Below are 16135 nucleotides of genomic sequence, written 5' to 3'. Positions count from 1 at the left end.
TTGGACCAAGAGGTTCCAGATATGAGGTCCCGGGCATGATGTCAGAGATAGACATCTTCAGACATTAAGAGCTCAAAACAATTCCTCACATTCCGATGTTATCAATGAGCTACTCCCAGAATTTTACATTAACGTTTGCAGATCCAATACGGATCATCATTCTAATATCACAGCCTTGTGAGCAAACAGGCAAACATGCAGGAACACAAAAGCAAGTAAAAGAACCATTCCGCTAATTTACTTCTATTTATTCAGCAGCTTGGCAGTACAGGAATTCAAATATAAACTCTACGACGCCGCCATGTGTGCCAAGGAAAGAAAGTATGATGGCTGTAAGCACGCACAGCTTTGATGTGAACCATATGACAGAAGAGGTTTAATGACCAGTGATGTTGTTAATGCTGCGACAGCAGGGTATCCAACCAGGGGGCTCTCTATCATGCATAAAGCTCCATTACAAGTATCATGTGTTGATTACATTCACCGGATACTGTGATTTTCAGAAATGTCAACTTGGCTAATGGAGGCGGTAGGGACTGGTAGAATGCACACTGTGTTCGGCAGGCACTGATGATACAACCTTGCAGGAAGCTATACAGTGTGTGCTGTATACTCAACGACAAAATGCCACTTTCTCCACAATACATGCATGACATGCACGTCCTGTGTATCACCATCAAATTGATACCCATTTAAGCATGTTACACACGCCCAAACCTGTCTCTAACGGTGCATACCCACCAGCAGGGATATGCCGTGTTTCCACTTTCTGAAAATGGATGCTTTTAGTAACAATGGCCCGTACGTTACTTGATACTGCCAACAAACTTGTGTCTGAAAGTATACTGCCAATCATCACTTTCTCAATGCCTACGCACTCACACTTTCCCTCAACCCTCCGCAAAAAATTATCTCAGTATCATGATAGGGGGGGAAAAAAAGGCTCCCATCAGTGCTGAGTGCAGGCACTTTCACAGTTAAAGTTCCCGACCCCCTACAAACATGTCCTTTTCTCTGTTTTCTATGTAAACTCCTACTAATATTTTTCTCGGGTTGCTTCCTGATCGTCCCTGTGACTAAGTCCATCTGGGCTTATATCTAGTGGGGTTTTTGCTTGTGTGCAGGGTGAAATAAAGTTGCAAGAGCGGTGAGCATAGTTCTGGACATCACGCTGTCTGGGAGACATACCCCAGCAACAAGAAAACCTATGATGCAAAGAACAAAAACTGAAGCCATGCACGTATGTACAGGTATTCTCACAGCGACTGTATGGAACACTACGCTTACCACTGAACAAGCTGCAAATTTTACGTCAGACAAACTGCCTAGCAGGAGACACGAAGTGCACAATATACGGGGAATGGGGTTTAGTCAAGGGCTTTCCAATTCCAATAAGCAATTAAGATACCATTAAATTGGCCGACCTTTCTTTGGCCGAGTATCTCCACAGCTATCTCCATAGCAACTACTGTCAACAACCAATATATGCAGGCAGCAAAAGAGGTAGGCCCGGCCTTGGATATTATAACTATAAAGACAACAGACGATCCATTTTCTTCTTGGGAGCAGGAGTTCAAGAATTCTAGTATAAAAACTGAATGGGAAACCGGGAACACTTGAATGCTGCCTAGTGCACAATGGAAAATGGGGTCAACCTCTTTTCGCAGGGGCCGGGTAAACATTATTAAAAAGGCATTTCACACATCTATTTTGTTCACAAGGGTTCCAGGGTGATAAAACTGGTAGCAGCGTATTTACCAAAATGGGAGGGCAATGTCCACAGCAGTGATAGAGATGTTAAGACCATCAAGATGAATTAAACACTGCCATCGATGAGACACTACAGAAGAGACACGTCAGCAGAACTCCACAACTAAAGGTTAAGGGGACTACAGGGAAGTTGACTGCTCCGTTAAAGTGGTTTAAACAGGAATATTTGAACCCCCCCCAAAAAAGAAAGACCAGCACTAGTGCTAATATTTGAATAAGAATCCTCTGCATCCAGTTATGGGCTCTATGAGTACCACACTGCCGATGACAAAGAGAATAGTTGAGCCGACTAGACAAAAGAGGGTAGATCCCATTAGTGAGTGAGTGGAACCCACAGTGAATGGTTCTATTTCAAAGGACCAAACGTGCATGTGCACGTAAATATTTCATTTCAAGTGATGATGGCAAGGAAACCAAGGGTTTTCACAAGTGTGCAGCCTCTAAAGCTTGGAGGCCTGATGGAAATCCCTTCACAAAAATGACAATGTGGAATGTTTGTTCGACAGAAGTGGGAGTAAAACACAAAAAATCTATAATCAAAGGAAACCCAAACAGCTGGGTAGGGATTGAAAACCAAACCAAAATGTTGGCTTGGGGGGGAGTCAAATCTGTGTTAGATCTTGACGTTGAAGGAAGTACATACTCAAAGTCAACTGGATACTGAACAATCTGTTTCCATTTTTTTTTTTGTGATCAGAATGAGCCCAAATCAGTCTGGATACCAGACCCGATGATTCTGACTACGAATCCAGGGTCCGATATCATCCAATGTCCACGTGACCAATACTGGAGGGATTCCTCCAGTTTTCCAGAAATAGCTGAAATATTCCAAAGTCGTCCAGTCTATATTTGGCATATTCGGTTATTCTCGGCCGGGTAGGAAGGCTAGCTGTTGAACGTAAACTTCCGTAACCTAATGGCAGCTGTTGATCCTGCAATATTTGACTTCAACAGCTTCAGTGCCGTGAGAATAAAATATCACTGCCCTGAAGGTGTCCTAGGTATAATCTCCCTAGAGGAGAGGAAGAATAAGGCCGATGACTGACAAATACACATACAGGGTGTACCACTGTAATGAAAGTGAAAATGCCCAGGCTCTCAACTTGTGACCCCTTGCCCTTGCATCAAATGTATTTAAATCCGTGGGTGATGCCTGACCTAAGTTTTTTTATCAAGATTTATCAGGGAACCGTTGGGCAGGGAACCAGACTAAGCCCAAGTCAGCTACAGTATTGCTTTTGTATGTGTTCTTTTTTTTTTTTGGACAATAGTTCTCTATGACAATAGTTCTCTTTTCTCAAAGAGAGTACAACTTGTCATTGTTTCCACTTGAAACACTGACCCTGATTCGCAGATGTATGAACCAGTGTGACATCATGATGACATCCAGTTTATCACTGCTTCGTATTAAATTAACTTCAGCTATATCTCAAGACATGAGGCAGGTGTGATCTTCATATTTTGGAACTTGACACATCGTGAGTTATCTAGAACTTTAGCCTATGTTCTTGTGAAATTGCTTGACCATTTCTCGAGTTAAGCCTGTTTTCCATAGCAATGTAAGAAATGCAGAAACCAATGCAATCAAGACGCAAAATGTCTCTTGGACATATGTCAAATGGAGGTGTCGCCGACAATGCAGACAAACACAAATCAGCCCATGATGATCGGCACAGTTGAGCCAGGTTCAACTTTGCCGACTGTCTGCATTGAGTAGCCATGGTATCCCCATACAAACATGCATGATGGCATGACCGGTGCGCAACAATGTCCCTCTTGCTTATTTCCATGAATTTTGCCCATTATCTCCTTAATTTTAATATAACACCCTTACGATCAACTGAATAGCTGATCATCAATTAAATGCATGAAACCAGAGTACAGGTTTGGCATCATGAGGCGGTACAGTAAATCTAAAAGCACATTTTCCGAAGAAATCACGGAGTTTCAGATGCCATTCTCTTTCAATTTTGGGTGGAATGACATCATACACCATCTGTTCAGTTCGTGTCTGCGTCTTCAAGTTTTGCGATTCGTCTGCATTACAAATGACCACGTAGAAACCAGGCTTTACAGCAAATGAAACAAAATGTGAATTGTGACTCAACAAGGTAAGCATTGTTCTACATTATTAAAGTGTTACGCTTACAGCACTACACCAGGAATGACGAGGTAAAAATGGCATTGTGTCTTAAATGTAATTACGCAAAGGTCTGCCGATAAGTGTGAAAATTTCCCATTGGAAACTGTTGGACACAAACTCTGGACTGCCAATACAATGTGGGATGGCGCGCCATCTATATTTGCCCTGTATCTTTCTATGGAAAAAGGGTTGGTTGAGCAATGCAAATATTGTGAACTGTAACTCTCAGTTATACTCGAAGATCAGGTTGATAGGCTTGGACTCAATAACAATCACAGACACTGTGCCCACGGCTTTCCAATATCAACGTCATTATGTTTCTGTTTTATCCTATCACGCTAGACTTGAGTCAAGAGTCAAATTGGCTGAGACACCACAACTTGATGAAAACGACCAGCCTTGAGACACGGCAACCTGATATTGCCACAAGTTTGTTTCCTCTCAACCGTAGACTAAAAAAAAAGAAGAGAGAAGAAGAAAGCAGATGCGCACCGCTCCAGGCCTTTTTAATTTCTACGTGTTTCCAGTTTCACAAATCCCACCTTTTCATATTCTCAGTGAACTGTCTGAAAATTGCTGACTGTCTTCGCCACAGTCTGAGCCGTCTTATCGGTGGGTTCATCATTTTTGGAGGGAAGACAAACACAGGGCAAGCTTCAGCCACTCTCCCCTCTTCAGACACGGAGGAGTGATTAAATCAGTGTAGAGCCTTGCTGCTGGCCTCGCAAGGACATCTCAGGGAATTGAATACAGCCATTGATACCGATTTAGCAACTGATAAACAGGCCAATTTGATGCATAATACTTGTAAATACATGAATCACACAAATCTGAAATTTCCAAGGTTAGAGGAGGAGCTTCTTCAATTTCCAAAATGAGCGTGTCCGTAATGAGAAAACCAACATTACTTAGAGTGTGTTATTACATACTCAGCATGCTACATTTGCAAGCATATAATTCTTAGAGTATAACAACTTGTGAACTGTACTCTGCACTGTCACCTTGTATTGTACAGACGTTGAAGTTCAATTACTGGGCCAGAAAAGAGATTGAACTGATCAAACTGGGCCCTCTGTACGTGCGCTAGTTATCAGGCATGCTAGTCTGGTTACCGTCCAGAGCCTGAAAATAAGAACACCTAATCTGACACAGTGCAGTTTTGGTGTTTGTCTTGCCATTCCAATTCAATTCCCTTGACGGATTCGCCACCCTCTGAAGTACATGTACATTGTATAACTTTCAATTCATGCATGCCATGTCATCCTGAATTGTGTTCTATGAATACCATGCTCATTGTTCCCATTAAGCATACCTAGCTTTACCTAAACCTCAAACTGGCCCAATTGTACATTTGCCTGATGGAAAATAGGCATCCCTGATAAAAGTGTAAGGGCTCCATACATGAATGAGAGACCTGAGGGCAATTTGTTGACCGGAGACAAAATTCTCCTTGGGTTAATAAAGTACACACATTTGTCAGCAGCACCTGTACCCACTTAGTCTGGGCACTGTACCACAACACAGCAGAAATGGCACTGAAGAAGAAGCTATGTGCACGGAATCCACACATGACAACACAGCTGCTCGAGTTACTGCAGTGTTTGCATATCACGATGAACACACCTCACAGCAATCACTTCTGCCACTTTAAAAGAAAACTGTGCTGGTCCAAGTGTGATAATGACGATCTATGATGGTATGTGTCAGACATCATGCAAACACCTCGCACACATGTGCAGGTGCCTGTACTCAAAAGAGGTAATACACCCTTCTCCTCTCTGCCTTTATGAAATTAAGCAGAAAATTCATTTGAAACAGTAAACCAAAGTTAGGACGCATAGAATTACTGATGCAACTGGCTTCAAAGTTTATACCTTAAATCAAAGAGCCCTGAGGTCGAGGTCATACAGAAAGTGACTGAGGCAATGAGTCAAAACAAGCTCTACCACCCCGTGATCTAGTAGAGATGCATGCCTGTCTGACTGGACTTGACAAAGTCAATTTACAAGCAATTAGGTTGCAGTTGACAGACCACGGAGTTACAGCAAACTTGAAATCCTGCTTCGGTTAGCCTACAGAAACAGTCATCATCCTCCTGCCAACTAGGCAGAAAGTGAAATCAAGCACATAAAAAAAGGTCTCCAAAGTTATTTTCCACGATGCACTAGTACTACTGACGCCACAGGGGGCTGGGTATGTGCGTATCTGGGAGAGTCCAAGCCAATCTCTGCCTGTGCCCACAGAACCACAAGGGAGTTTGAACATGGCTGTCTAATACCTCTTATTTAGCATTGACGGTAAAACACAAACAAGCAGAAGAGCTGCCACATTGGTGCACATTCAGTCATGCTCTAATAACCTTGTGCCGGGGAAAAAAGGAAAAAGCTGATAGGATTACATTCCACAGCACTGCACATCTTGAACAAACATGTGGCACTGTTACCATCACGTACCATGGTCAGTTTATTGTACACAGGCAATAAAATGGTGAAATATTTAAAATCTATACACTTGTCAAGGAAATTATGCACGGTTTGCCACTATACCACACTTCATACTGCATTCACAGAGATGTGCATCAGTAGTAATCTCTTCTTTATGTAAATATTTGTGACTTCTTGTAAATGTAAATTCATAGGCTAATTAACTCCAGACTCTAATATATTAATAACACTGCCACAGCCAAAGTATGAGACAACTCCAAACGACTATGCATAATGGAAAAATATCCAGCTCTGAGGTTACATAATTTTTATAAAGTGACTGGAACTGTGCCATGTGCTCTTAAGGTGGGATGTACATGTGGTCGATGACTTGAAATTGAGTAATGATTTTCTTTTGTACTGCAAAAGTTTGTCCCTACAATGCATAAATGTAATCATTGCAAATTCAGACAGGGCCAGAACTTAAAAGAAAAAGTTGTTTTTTCAAACCAAATAAAAGGGGTATCACCAACAGACCCTGCATATTTGGATCAATTTTCTATAAAAGAAAACAAACAAAAGTAAATGCAGAGAGAATCAGGTGCCTTTTGAAAACGGACCATTGAACATTGTTGTTTTAATCTGTTTTCAGACGTTGGTCTCAACAGTTTCAGCTTGGGCTGAAGCCCTGAAATCACATTTTGATAATATATAATAGTAATAATTTAATTTTGGAACCAAATGGACAGCCTTCAAAATTTGGTTACATACTTACCTGTGGGATATTTTGATATTGACATAGCATTCCTAAGGCAAAAAAGGTCTCAACATAGTGAGTATTTTTAAGCCAATTATAGCTTTTGCTGCATGTTTTTTGACAGTGGCGTATCCAGCTTTTGGTGTCTGAGGGGAAGATCCAAAAGCAAATAATAATAATAACAATAATAATCGTATTTATAAAGCCCCTTTAACATAGATCAAAGTGCTTTCCATTATTATTACCCCTGCTCATTGGGCCTATGAAACATTCCAAAAACCATCTCAGCTCCCTGGGGAGTACACAGCTCAGTGCTGCCATTTGGGCGTAAAGCGGCTGAATCAATCACAAAAACCATGTCTGCCCTCACAGGTACCCAAATACTCCTGGGTGGAGGGAGGCAATGAGTGATAAAGTGCCTTGTCCAAGGGCACACACACCATGACCCCAGACTGGATTCGAACCCGCAACCTGCGGGTTGGGTCTTCGGGCTCTTCAACATGTTGTGGAGGTAAAAAAACCTTACTCACAGTTCCCACATGCTTGCTTTTATTGATAGTGTTGTTTTCTTAGGGATTTGGTGCTAATATTTGATAAATGGATATACAGAATACTTTCTTTCCTACTCGCCCAGTCTTTGTTAAAAAAAATAATAATTTGCAAAAATTTCCGTTGGGGGTGCAAGTTGCTTCCTGTCCCTCTCCCCTCCTACTTGATACGCCACTTTTTTTTAATCATTGCTCATGAGCAAGTTAGAAAACTGTCTGCATCCTATGTGTCAGCAAGCAAAACTTGTCCAGAGTGTACTCAATGAAATTTCATTTGCTGCGCACGATGCCTCACAGCCACGAGGGTGTACACAAGGAATAGTTTCAAACCTGATTGTACTTATGTAATGGTAGGTAATTACTCACACTTGGCATGTGGCCAAAATCTGTAAAAACAAGACAAACTCAGTTGCCCTTAATCCACTTTTGTGCATATTGATTTAATACAGATTTTTACTTGATGAGTCTTTACACATTTTAAAGCTCTGTGCACTGACATTCACACTGCCTCATGTGGGAACTTGTTTGCACAACGAAGTTTGTGAGCAGTGTGAAGAGGCATGGAGAGTAGGGTATTGCGCATGAATGACTAATGATGCCATCAAGCCTGTCAGGACTACATGCATCTATGGATAGCTCAATTGGGGCACTTTAAAACGGAGGTACATTGCAGTTTGAAGTGCAAGTGCAAGTGGGCTTTAGAAGCATCTATCAGGTTGACTGGTGTCCATAAGGCAAAACAGGAAAGTAACGTCAAATAGATAGCATCATGCAGGGAAAAACACAGATTAGACCGCCCACGACAGGAGTGTGCAATACGAATATCAATGGGGAAGCAGTAAAATAAGAGGGATTTGTTCCTTGAGGGCCTTGCACTACAAAGATTAAGCTAGGCTTTGCATTACCGGCATCTGTTTTTAAGTACATGTAGCACCGTCATTGTGACAATCTGTAACCGTCCACAGCTGATAGGTAAGTAAAGGATGAAGGTCAGATCTACCTGTATTCTCCATCATCACAGCTAGAGGCCCACATCCCCATATTCAGTAAAACTGAACAGTTCAGAGGTCTGTAAGTGAAATTTCCATTGGGAGACAGCGCATACCAACGGACGGTATGTACTTGCTCATCCTCAGAGGAGAGCTGCAATCAATTTGTTTTTTCTACATTCAAATGCACCTTCGTTAACCTTATTTCCGACTTTTATTTCACTATTTCAAAGGGTCTCCTGCTGTTTTTTTGTTTTATGCTGATGAGATTTCCATATTCATGAGCAAAACTTTCATGTCATTCCAAGAAGAAAGCCTGAATGTTACAATGATTTGTACACAAAAGGTCATGCATTTTTGTAGATTTTGCAGGACTAAATTTTCTTTTCTTTTGCTGATTCATTGTTGCTGATGTGCACAGCAATAAGTGAGCACCAAAGGTTTTCTCAAAAACGTTTTCAGTAAGTAAATTCTGGATTCCCGGTTTTAATAGAAAAACAATGCAATGAACTATGTCTTCCCCAGATGACTTCATAGCAACAGCGCCCTCGGTTGTCCAGGAAAGCATAGCTAAGTTCACTTGTTTAAAAAAGTGCACTTTTCAGTGCATTTAACCAAATGGGAGTGTAAAAAGTGCACTTTTCAGTGCATTTAACCAAATGGGAGTGTAAAGAGTTTTCATACATTGAGGAAGAGTACAAAAGTTGCATAAATATTTTGTCTAAGAAAAATCCATTGCGGCTACACTTCAACCTTACTTTGTGAGGAGAAATCAAATCTTGAAAACATATTTATTTTCTCTGTGAGTGGTCTTTGAACTGGCAATCTACGTGCTTGGAGAGCAAAAAAACCCTTTCCACTGGGGATTAGTTTCAGGTATTTGTTTCACTGTAGTCCAGAGCATCTCTGGAGCCATGCACAAGCATGGCCGTTTCAAGGACTAGCAGGCTGCCCTGACAAGCCAAGTACATGGTTGACATGACCATAACACAAATCTGTCAGGTAGTTCTTATTTCTCTCTTCAACAGCAGTGCCCTTTTTCTAAATTTGTAAGAGCAGAGAGCAAATGCCACATTTGGGAAAATCCTAAAATTACTCTTATTTTAAATAGTTGCACTCTGCAAAGACGGAATCCTTGTAACAGATAATATTGAGTAATTTTGTGCTCAATTTCATATCATTTTGATTTATAAACCTCCCAAATCGAATGCCTCAAGCCTTCACAGCCATCTTATTCAGACTCTGGGAAAAAAGGCTTTCTATTTTATTAGTATAGCATGTACAAAGGCATCCAGTGGACCATATGTCTATTTCAAAACTCCATACACATATCACCGTTTTTTTTTCATTAATCATGCTTAGACAATAATTCTTGTCAATTGAGCCTAAACCTTGACTTGTAAATCCAGGTGGTTAATTTTAACATTCATGTGCTTTTCAACGAGCTTGTGGAAACAGCATAAAGAAATCTACAAAACACAGGTGGTGCCATAGTTTGGTGTCAAAAGTTTGCCACCATTTGGCAGATGATTTGAGCTCATGTGCGTAGGTGGCACTCTGAACAATGTGTGAATGCCCATTCCTTCAGCTGTGAAAATATAAGAAGCTGGAAAAGATGCACTTGACGAGCATACGTAATTGGCCGCCGAGATTATGGGCAGTCTTGCATTTCATGCATCGTTGGTTAGCAGAACTACAGCGTTTTCTGCCCACTCCTGCATGTACTTGCCTGGGCAGAAAAGGTCCTTGGACCTACGTGGGGATGTCCGATGCTTGGAGGGAAGAATTATGTTATGTTGATAACATCGGGTATACCGTACACTCAAAATCGCCCACAGCAGTGTCTAGGAAGCAAATATCTTTGATCAGTGCAAGGCTGGACATAGTATGGGGGCAAATGTGATCTTTGGAGACTTCATGGACTGACAACTGCAGTGTGTTTGAAAGGATTTTTGAAAAAGAAAAAGCTCTTTAACATCAATATCCAGTTCATAAGTGTGACGTCACTTCAGTTTGAACCACACCTACTGCACTTGCACTGCATACAGAGTTACATGCATTGATAGCCATTTACATGGTACCATGGAACCAGAATTTAACGCACAACTTCAGCCATCGTCCAATGGGAGCCTGCATATTGTGGCACGTCCCCCTTTGTGATGAAGTCACTTTAGAAACTGGATAAAAGCAGAAAATAATGGTCTGCTTGGTTTTGTTTTCACATTTGTAAATGATGTGGGAGAGGTCTCAACTGAAAAAAAATTACACTTCAGCATGCTGGTAGCAGTCCCGAGTAGAGCTGCCAAATTCAAAATGGAGTTTTATAATCTTATTTCACATCCCTGTTCTTTTTGGGGGTTAACAGTCATCATGCACCAGGTTCCTGGCCAGTGTCTCCATATCATTCCACCAGAGTGACTCATAACTGAATCCCAGTTAAAGGTGCATTGTTTTAACACCTCACACAGCTTCTGAACAGTAACTTTTCGAAAAAGTTACAGATCTGTAGTAACATGACTGACTTGTGGTATAACCTTTGTAGCAAGTTTTGGCAAGAAGCAAACACGTATCAAGTTTGAACTTTCCTCTCTGGAAGACTAGTTCCTGGAAAGTTGAAACACAAATAACTTTTTGCCTCATACAATACAAATACATGCGGTTCGGGGAAACGAACTTCAACACAGCCTAAGAAATTCTAACAAAACTTTTTGAAGCATATACCAGACTTTCGAACAAAACTTTTCAAAGGAAATAAAAAAGAACTCTGCGCATTGTTCATCAATTTGTTGTTAAGAGCCCATGTTTCTTCCGCACCTTTATTGACGCAGCTTTAACACTCTTCTCCAATAACTTTGCCGTAGGTTTTCGTTTCAAGATGATAACACAGGGTACTATTCATGCATCTTTGGGACGCCATTAACTTGATCCCACCGATGCAGGCGAGTCCTACCACGGGGATGCTTGAATTTCACCTCATTGTTTCCAAACTCGCTTTCCTTATTTCATCCGAGGATGAAATTAGACCCACCGGAGGCGTGGTGCTAGTGAATTTCTCATAGCAGAGGGATGACTTCCAATAACATTCCCACCACAGATCGCATTGAATTGTGACAAACCAGATGTTTGGAACATGCCGCGTGCTGAGGTTTTGTGCACCAAATTTCTCCCGCCTCTCCTTGGGTATCAAGTTGTGCTCCGATGCCTATAGGTCTTTCACTTTCAAAAAGTGGAACTGAAGTGTCAATTGCACCACAGCCATCCCAAAAATAGTGCAGTCTGATTTTGAGACAATGAGGCGGGCACCACCACAGGATACACTTGGACGATATACCAGTGACTACAAACGAACCTCCTTTGCACAATGTCAAACAACAGTCAAAAAGATCCTTAACTCTTACATATCTTCTAGCGTTTCCCTTCCTGAAATTGCTGCTACCATTTCAAAAATTTCACAGATCTTACCTGCAAGACAACTGAAGATGACTTCTTTCCACTACAAATCCAACAAAAAAACACTACATTTCAAATGTGTATTATTTTACGCACAAATATGTAGGCCTGTCGTGTCTCAAAGAATCTCTCAGTATAGAATCTCACTTGACGGAAAGAGATAATATATTCAGCTACTAAAAGTGGGCTAAACTGTCTCCTGCACCCGCGGCGATAGTCCAGCAGAGAAGATGCTAGGATACAGCAAAAACCTGATTTTCTCACAATTGCCTGAAATGCCAGAGGGGGCTTGAACTCTAAATCGTTCAAATGGCAATTGAGCTAAGCCACTATGCACAGCCCAATCAGTCACACTCCCTCACCCCTGGAGCATGGACGCACCACCACCGCACCCAAATCTCCTTTGAGCTAACAATTTGTTTTCCAAAGCCAGAATGCATGACACAAGTGTATAATGCACTTCCGGCCAATCTTGAGAGTCACATATATTGCGCTGATAAATATGGAGGAGTGAAACTCATCAGGTGAAGACGTTTTGTAAGTTGCCAATGAATAACGGCTTTGACTATCTTGTACACTGGTGAATTTTGATAACAACTCAAGAATAGTGCATTGATCGGAAGGTGAATGTATACATGTACAAATCTTTACACTGGATTTTGCCCTACACTCATTAGTTACATCTACACCCATTTTGCAATGTTGATGTTTCCTTTTGCCTGTTCTTTCCCTCTGTCATCTTTGGGAAGTTCAAAGCTATGGTGACTTTAACGTCCTGAACTCCCTTATATAGACAGAAGAACATTGGTACTGTTTTACGAGAGGTGATTCCTAGTTGCACCACACACAGCTGTGTGGAATAGATCAGTTCTCCACTCATCCACAAGTACATACATACATTGCATACCAAGCAATCACCACCAACTGCCACACCAAAATCACAAAAATTGTCAGTACACTCTGTATGTCATCAGGTGGCATGTACCATTTGTGTGAGAGCACATGACCTGACGTGAGAACGCGCTGCTTGACAAATTCCGCACAAGACAGCCGAGATTCATAACAAGTCCCAAACAACAAGCCTGATTAAAGTCCCTTGCTGTACTGTAGGGCGCTGGCATTTTTTCACTTTCACGGTTAATTAAGCGCCGCTCATTTTGACAACAGATTGTCTAAACTACTCGAATAGGTATTTGGCCGAGTGGAAATCTCTGCCCGATTGGAAGAGCCAACAAACTGCCACCCTTGAGTCATGATTGATTGTTTGCAGAGGGTCTGACAGTCTGAAGTGGTCGTGTCATACCACTGCTCTGCACTTGACGACTTTTAACTGGTTAACATCTCACACAGGTAATCACGATCAGTTACCAAAGTGTTATCAACAATCCCTGTCTCTTCTGATTTTCGATGCCCTGTTATCAGTGACAGTATCTGGCAATGGATTAGAAGCTCTCTGACATTAAGAGAGAAAAGAAGAATTTATGAATATTGTGCACTTTTTCTTGATGTCGCGGTGAACTTATACTTTTGCCAATTTGACACTTCTTATTCCAAATGGTATAAATTAAAGCTGTGTATTTCTGCAAGTGTCATTGACTTTTGTATCTTAGTACAAGGCAGCACACTTGTAATCTCTTCTTTTGTCTCTTCTATCTCCAGTAAAATACTAAATATTGTTTGCTAGGCCCCAATTCAGTTCAGCCCAAGTATATAACGGAGGAAAAAACATTCAAAATAAAAAGTACCTGACATCACATCAGCTCTGATGTGTTCAGTCAGAAAGACAAGCATATAACCGTGATGGTGTGTCCGACCTCGCAAACCGTTATATTGCAAATCCTAATGACCCATGACGTACGTGCATTATTTTGTGCATGCGTTGTCAGAATATTGAACTGGCTCACTTTTTATACTGCGAGTTGGTTAAGGCAATAAGGACATTTTCTTCTGAAATCATTCAAAATTCATGAAATGGTACATGTATTTGTACAAGAGCATAATGAAGTACTGTAACACACATACCAGACTAGGAAAAAAGGTACCAGTTGATGTATATGTGCCAATAAAACTAGGGAGAGACATGATAAAATGAATATATGAAGATGTGTTGAGTAAAAGGCGGATACCTAATCAATGTTACATAATAACCTAAATATCAGATAGTCTAAATGTGCAGATAGATCCTAAGGTTGCTGTACACTGACGATGGCACCGGGAAGTCCAGCTTTAGGTCATCAAGTCACGGCTGGCAGCTGCGTTGCAAAACAAAAGGCGCAAGCGGCTCCCAAATGCTACCTGACATGTCTGTACACGTGTGGCGCAGCTGGCGGTGCCTTAGGCGTAGCTTTCCATGAGGAAGACAGTAGGAGGGGCTGCCTCACACTGCGCAAACAACCGGATTAACTTTGTAATCCACCGCCACAGGCAACAGGCAGTGGGCGTCGACTCTCATTGCACCATTGGACAGCCTGCAGTATCATTCACTAATCCTATTTTATTGTGTGGACTCTGTGGTCCAGCAGTATACTGGGTATGCCCACTTCTCCACAAATAAATTTAAACCTGTCACTTGAGCATCGGAATCTCTTTTTGTATGAAAATCCTATTTTCCTACTCAATAATCCTTTAATTGAAACTCTGATAAAGGGGTTTTCGACAACTTACATGATGGCAAAATGGTCAACTGCAAGAACTACTTTTAAATACTGGATATTAAAAACTGTATGATTTAAGGAAGAAGTTTAAACCGACCTGTTGTGCTAAGCTTTGGAATACAATTAAGGCCTGAACTATATGTTGGCTGCAAGTTTAGGCCTGAAATTCATTTTCATACTGGGGAGACTTTGCACTTTAGGTCCAGTAACCTAAAGTAATTGGTGCACGTGCAGGCGTAACTCCGTGCACCTGATGGTCCTTCAGCTAAGGTACAAGAAATTTTTTTCCGAATTGTATTTCCATTCGGTTTCCTAAGTTGGCTGCAGAGTATATCATGAAACACATGATTCTGATTCAGCAAAAGATCCTGCACGGCGATAGATGTGCCATGGGGGAAATGTGCCTTTGCATTACACATATGTACATTTATAGCTGTATTACACTCCTGTCTCTTGTGAACGTACACTCACTTGAGCACCATTTGCATTTCAAGTGTTTTTCCCAAGTGCTTGCGTTTCTAGGTAACTTACATTGTACCCTTTGGTTATTTGCCTTCTTACTATTAGGCCTGAGGGCAATTTGGGTTTTGATTAAAAGCGAGTGGACAGATGCATACATGGCAAGTTCACTAATTATGTGCACATTGTGTAAGGTCAACTCTTTTTAGTGCTCTCTCACATAAGCGGATCCATATGCACTGATGATGGGAATGGTGTTTCCCCGGATATGTGCGGAGATCACAGCATGTGCGCGTTTCATTCAGTTGAGCACAGCTTCATGTACAAACCTTTTACTTCAGTGACCCTCCCCTCTGAGTGGCGTATTACCCCACGGTGCTCATCAAATGGCACTGAAGCATCAAGACTGAGGCTCTTATAGCCAATACTCCGCAGCACCAGACTACAGGGTATATCTTCTGTCTCTCCTGTAGGCACGGCTTCCTCTTTACCATTCACCACCTGTTTGCAGAAAAACTTACTCTTAACTTTGTGGATTCTGTGGGCAACTGTGTTTGATGATGAAGGGGTGAAAATGGAAGACATTACATTTTTGAGACCCTACATGAAGTATACCTCAGCTCGAGTGAGCTCCCTGCACCTGAAGGTTGGTCTTACTCACTCCATGCCATTCACACACATACACAATCAACAGATCACATAACAAAGGTTTATTGTTCCAATAAGGGTGGCTCCAATCAAGGGGAAAAGAAACTTTCTTTAGGCTGCCAACCTGCCTGTCTGGAATTTCCTACCAAAGAGAGAAAGAAAAATTCTAATTTTAAGAGTTTGTGGGGACAAGCAAGTAATAAGTTTTTTTCCTCCACTGCCTTACCCTCTCTCAAGGTCAACAAAATATGAGAACCATAGAATTCACTATGGAAGCCCTGATTTCTTTTCGTC

At 41.5% G+C, this 16135-nt stretch overlaps 1 protein-coding gene across 1 annotated transcript in view; it reads right to left on the bottom strand.

Annotated features, from left to right (window-relative positions):
- The window catches only part of LOC110979675 (NADPH:adrenodoxin oxidoreductase, mitochondrial-like), a 74287-nt gene that overhangs the window by 26985 nt on the left and 31167 nt on the right, over positions 1-16135 (bottom strand). Inside the window, exon 9 of the mRNA XM_022235687.2 lies at positions 15523-15694. Coding sequence (XP_022091379.2) covers positions 15523-15694 — 172 coding nt within the window. The remainder of the gene's footprint in view (positions 1-15522; positions 15695-16135) is intronic.

Source organism: Acanthaster planci, linkage group LG07, assembly GCF_054643075.1.
Source record: "Acanthaster planci isolate LZ-2023a linkage group LG07, COTS_SCS, whole genome shotgun sequence".
NCBI lineage: Eukaryota > Metazoa > Echinodermata > Asteroidea > Valvatida > Acanthasteridae > Acanthaster > Acanthaster planci.
This window is presented reverse-complemented; position numbering and strand designations above follow the sequence as displayed.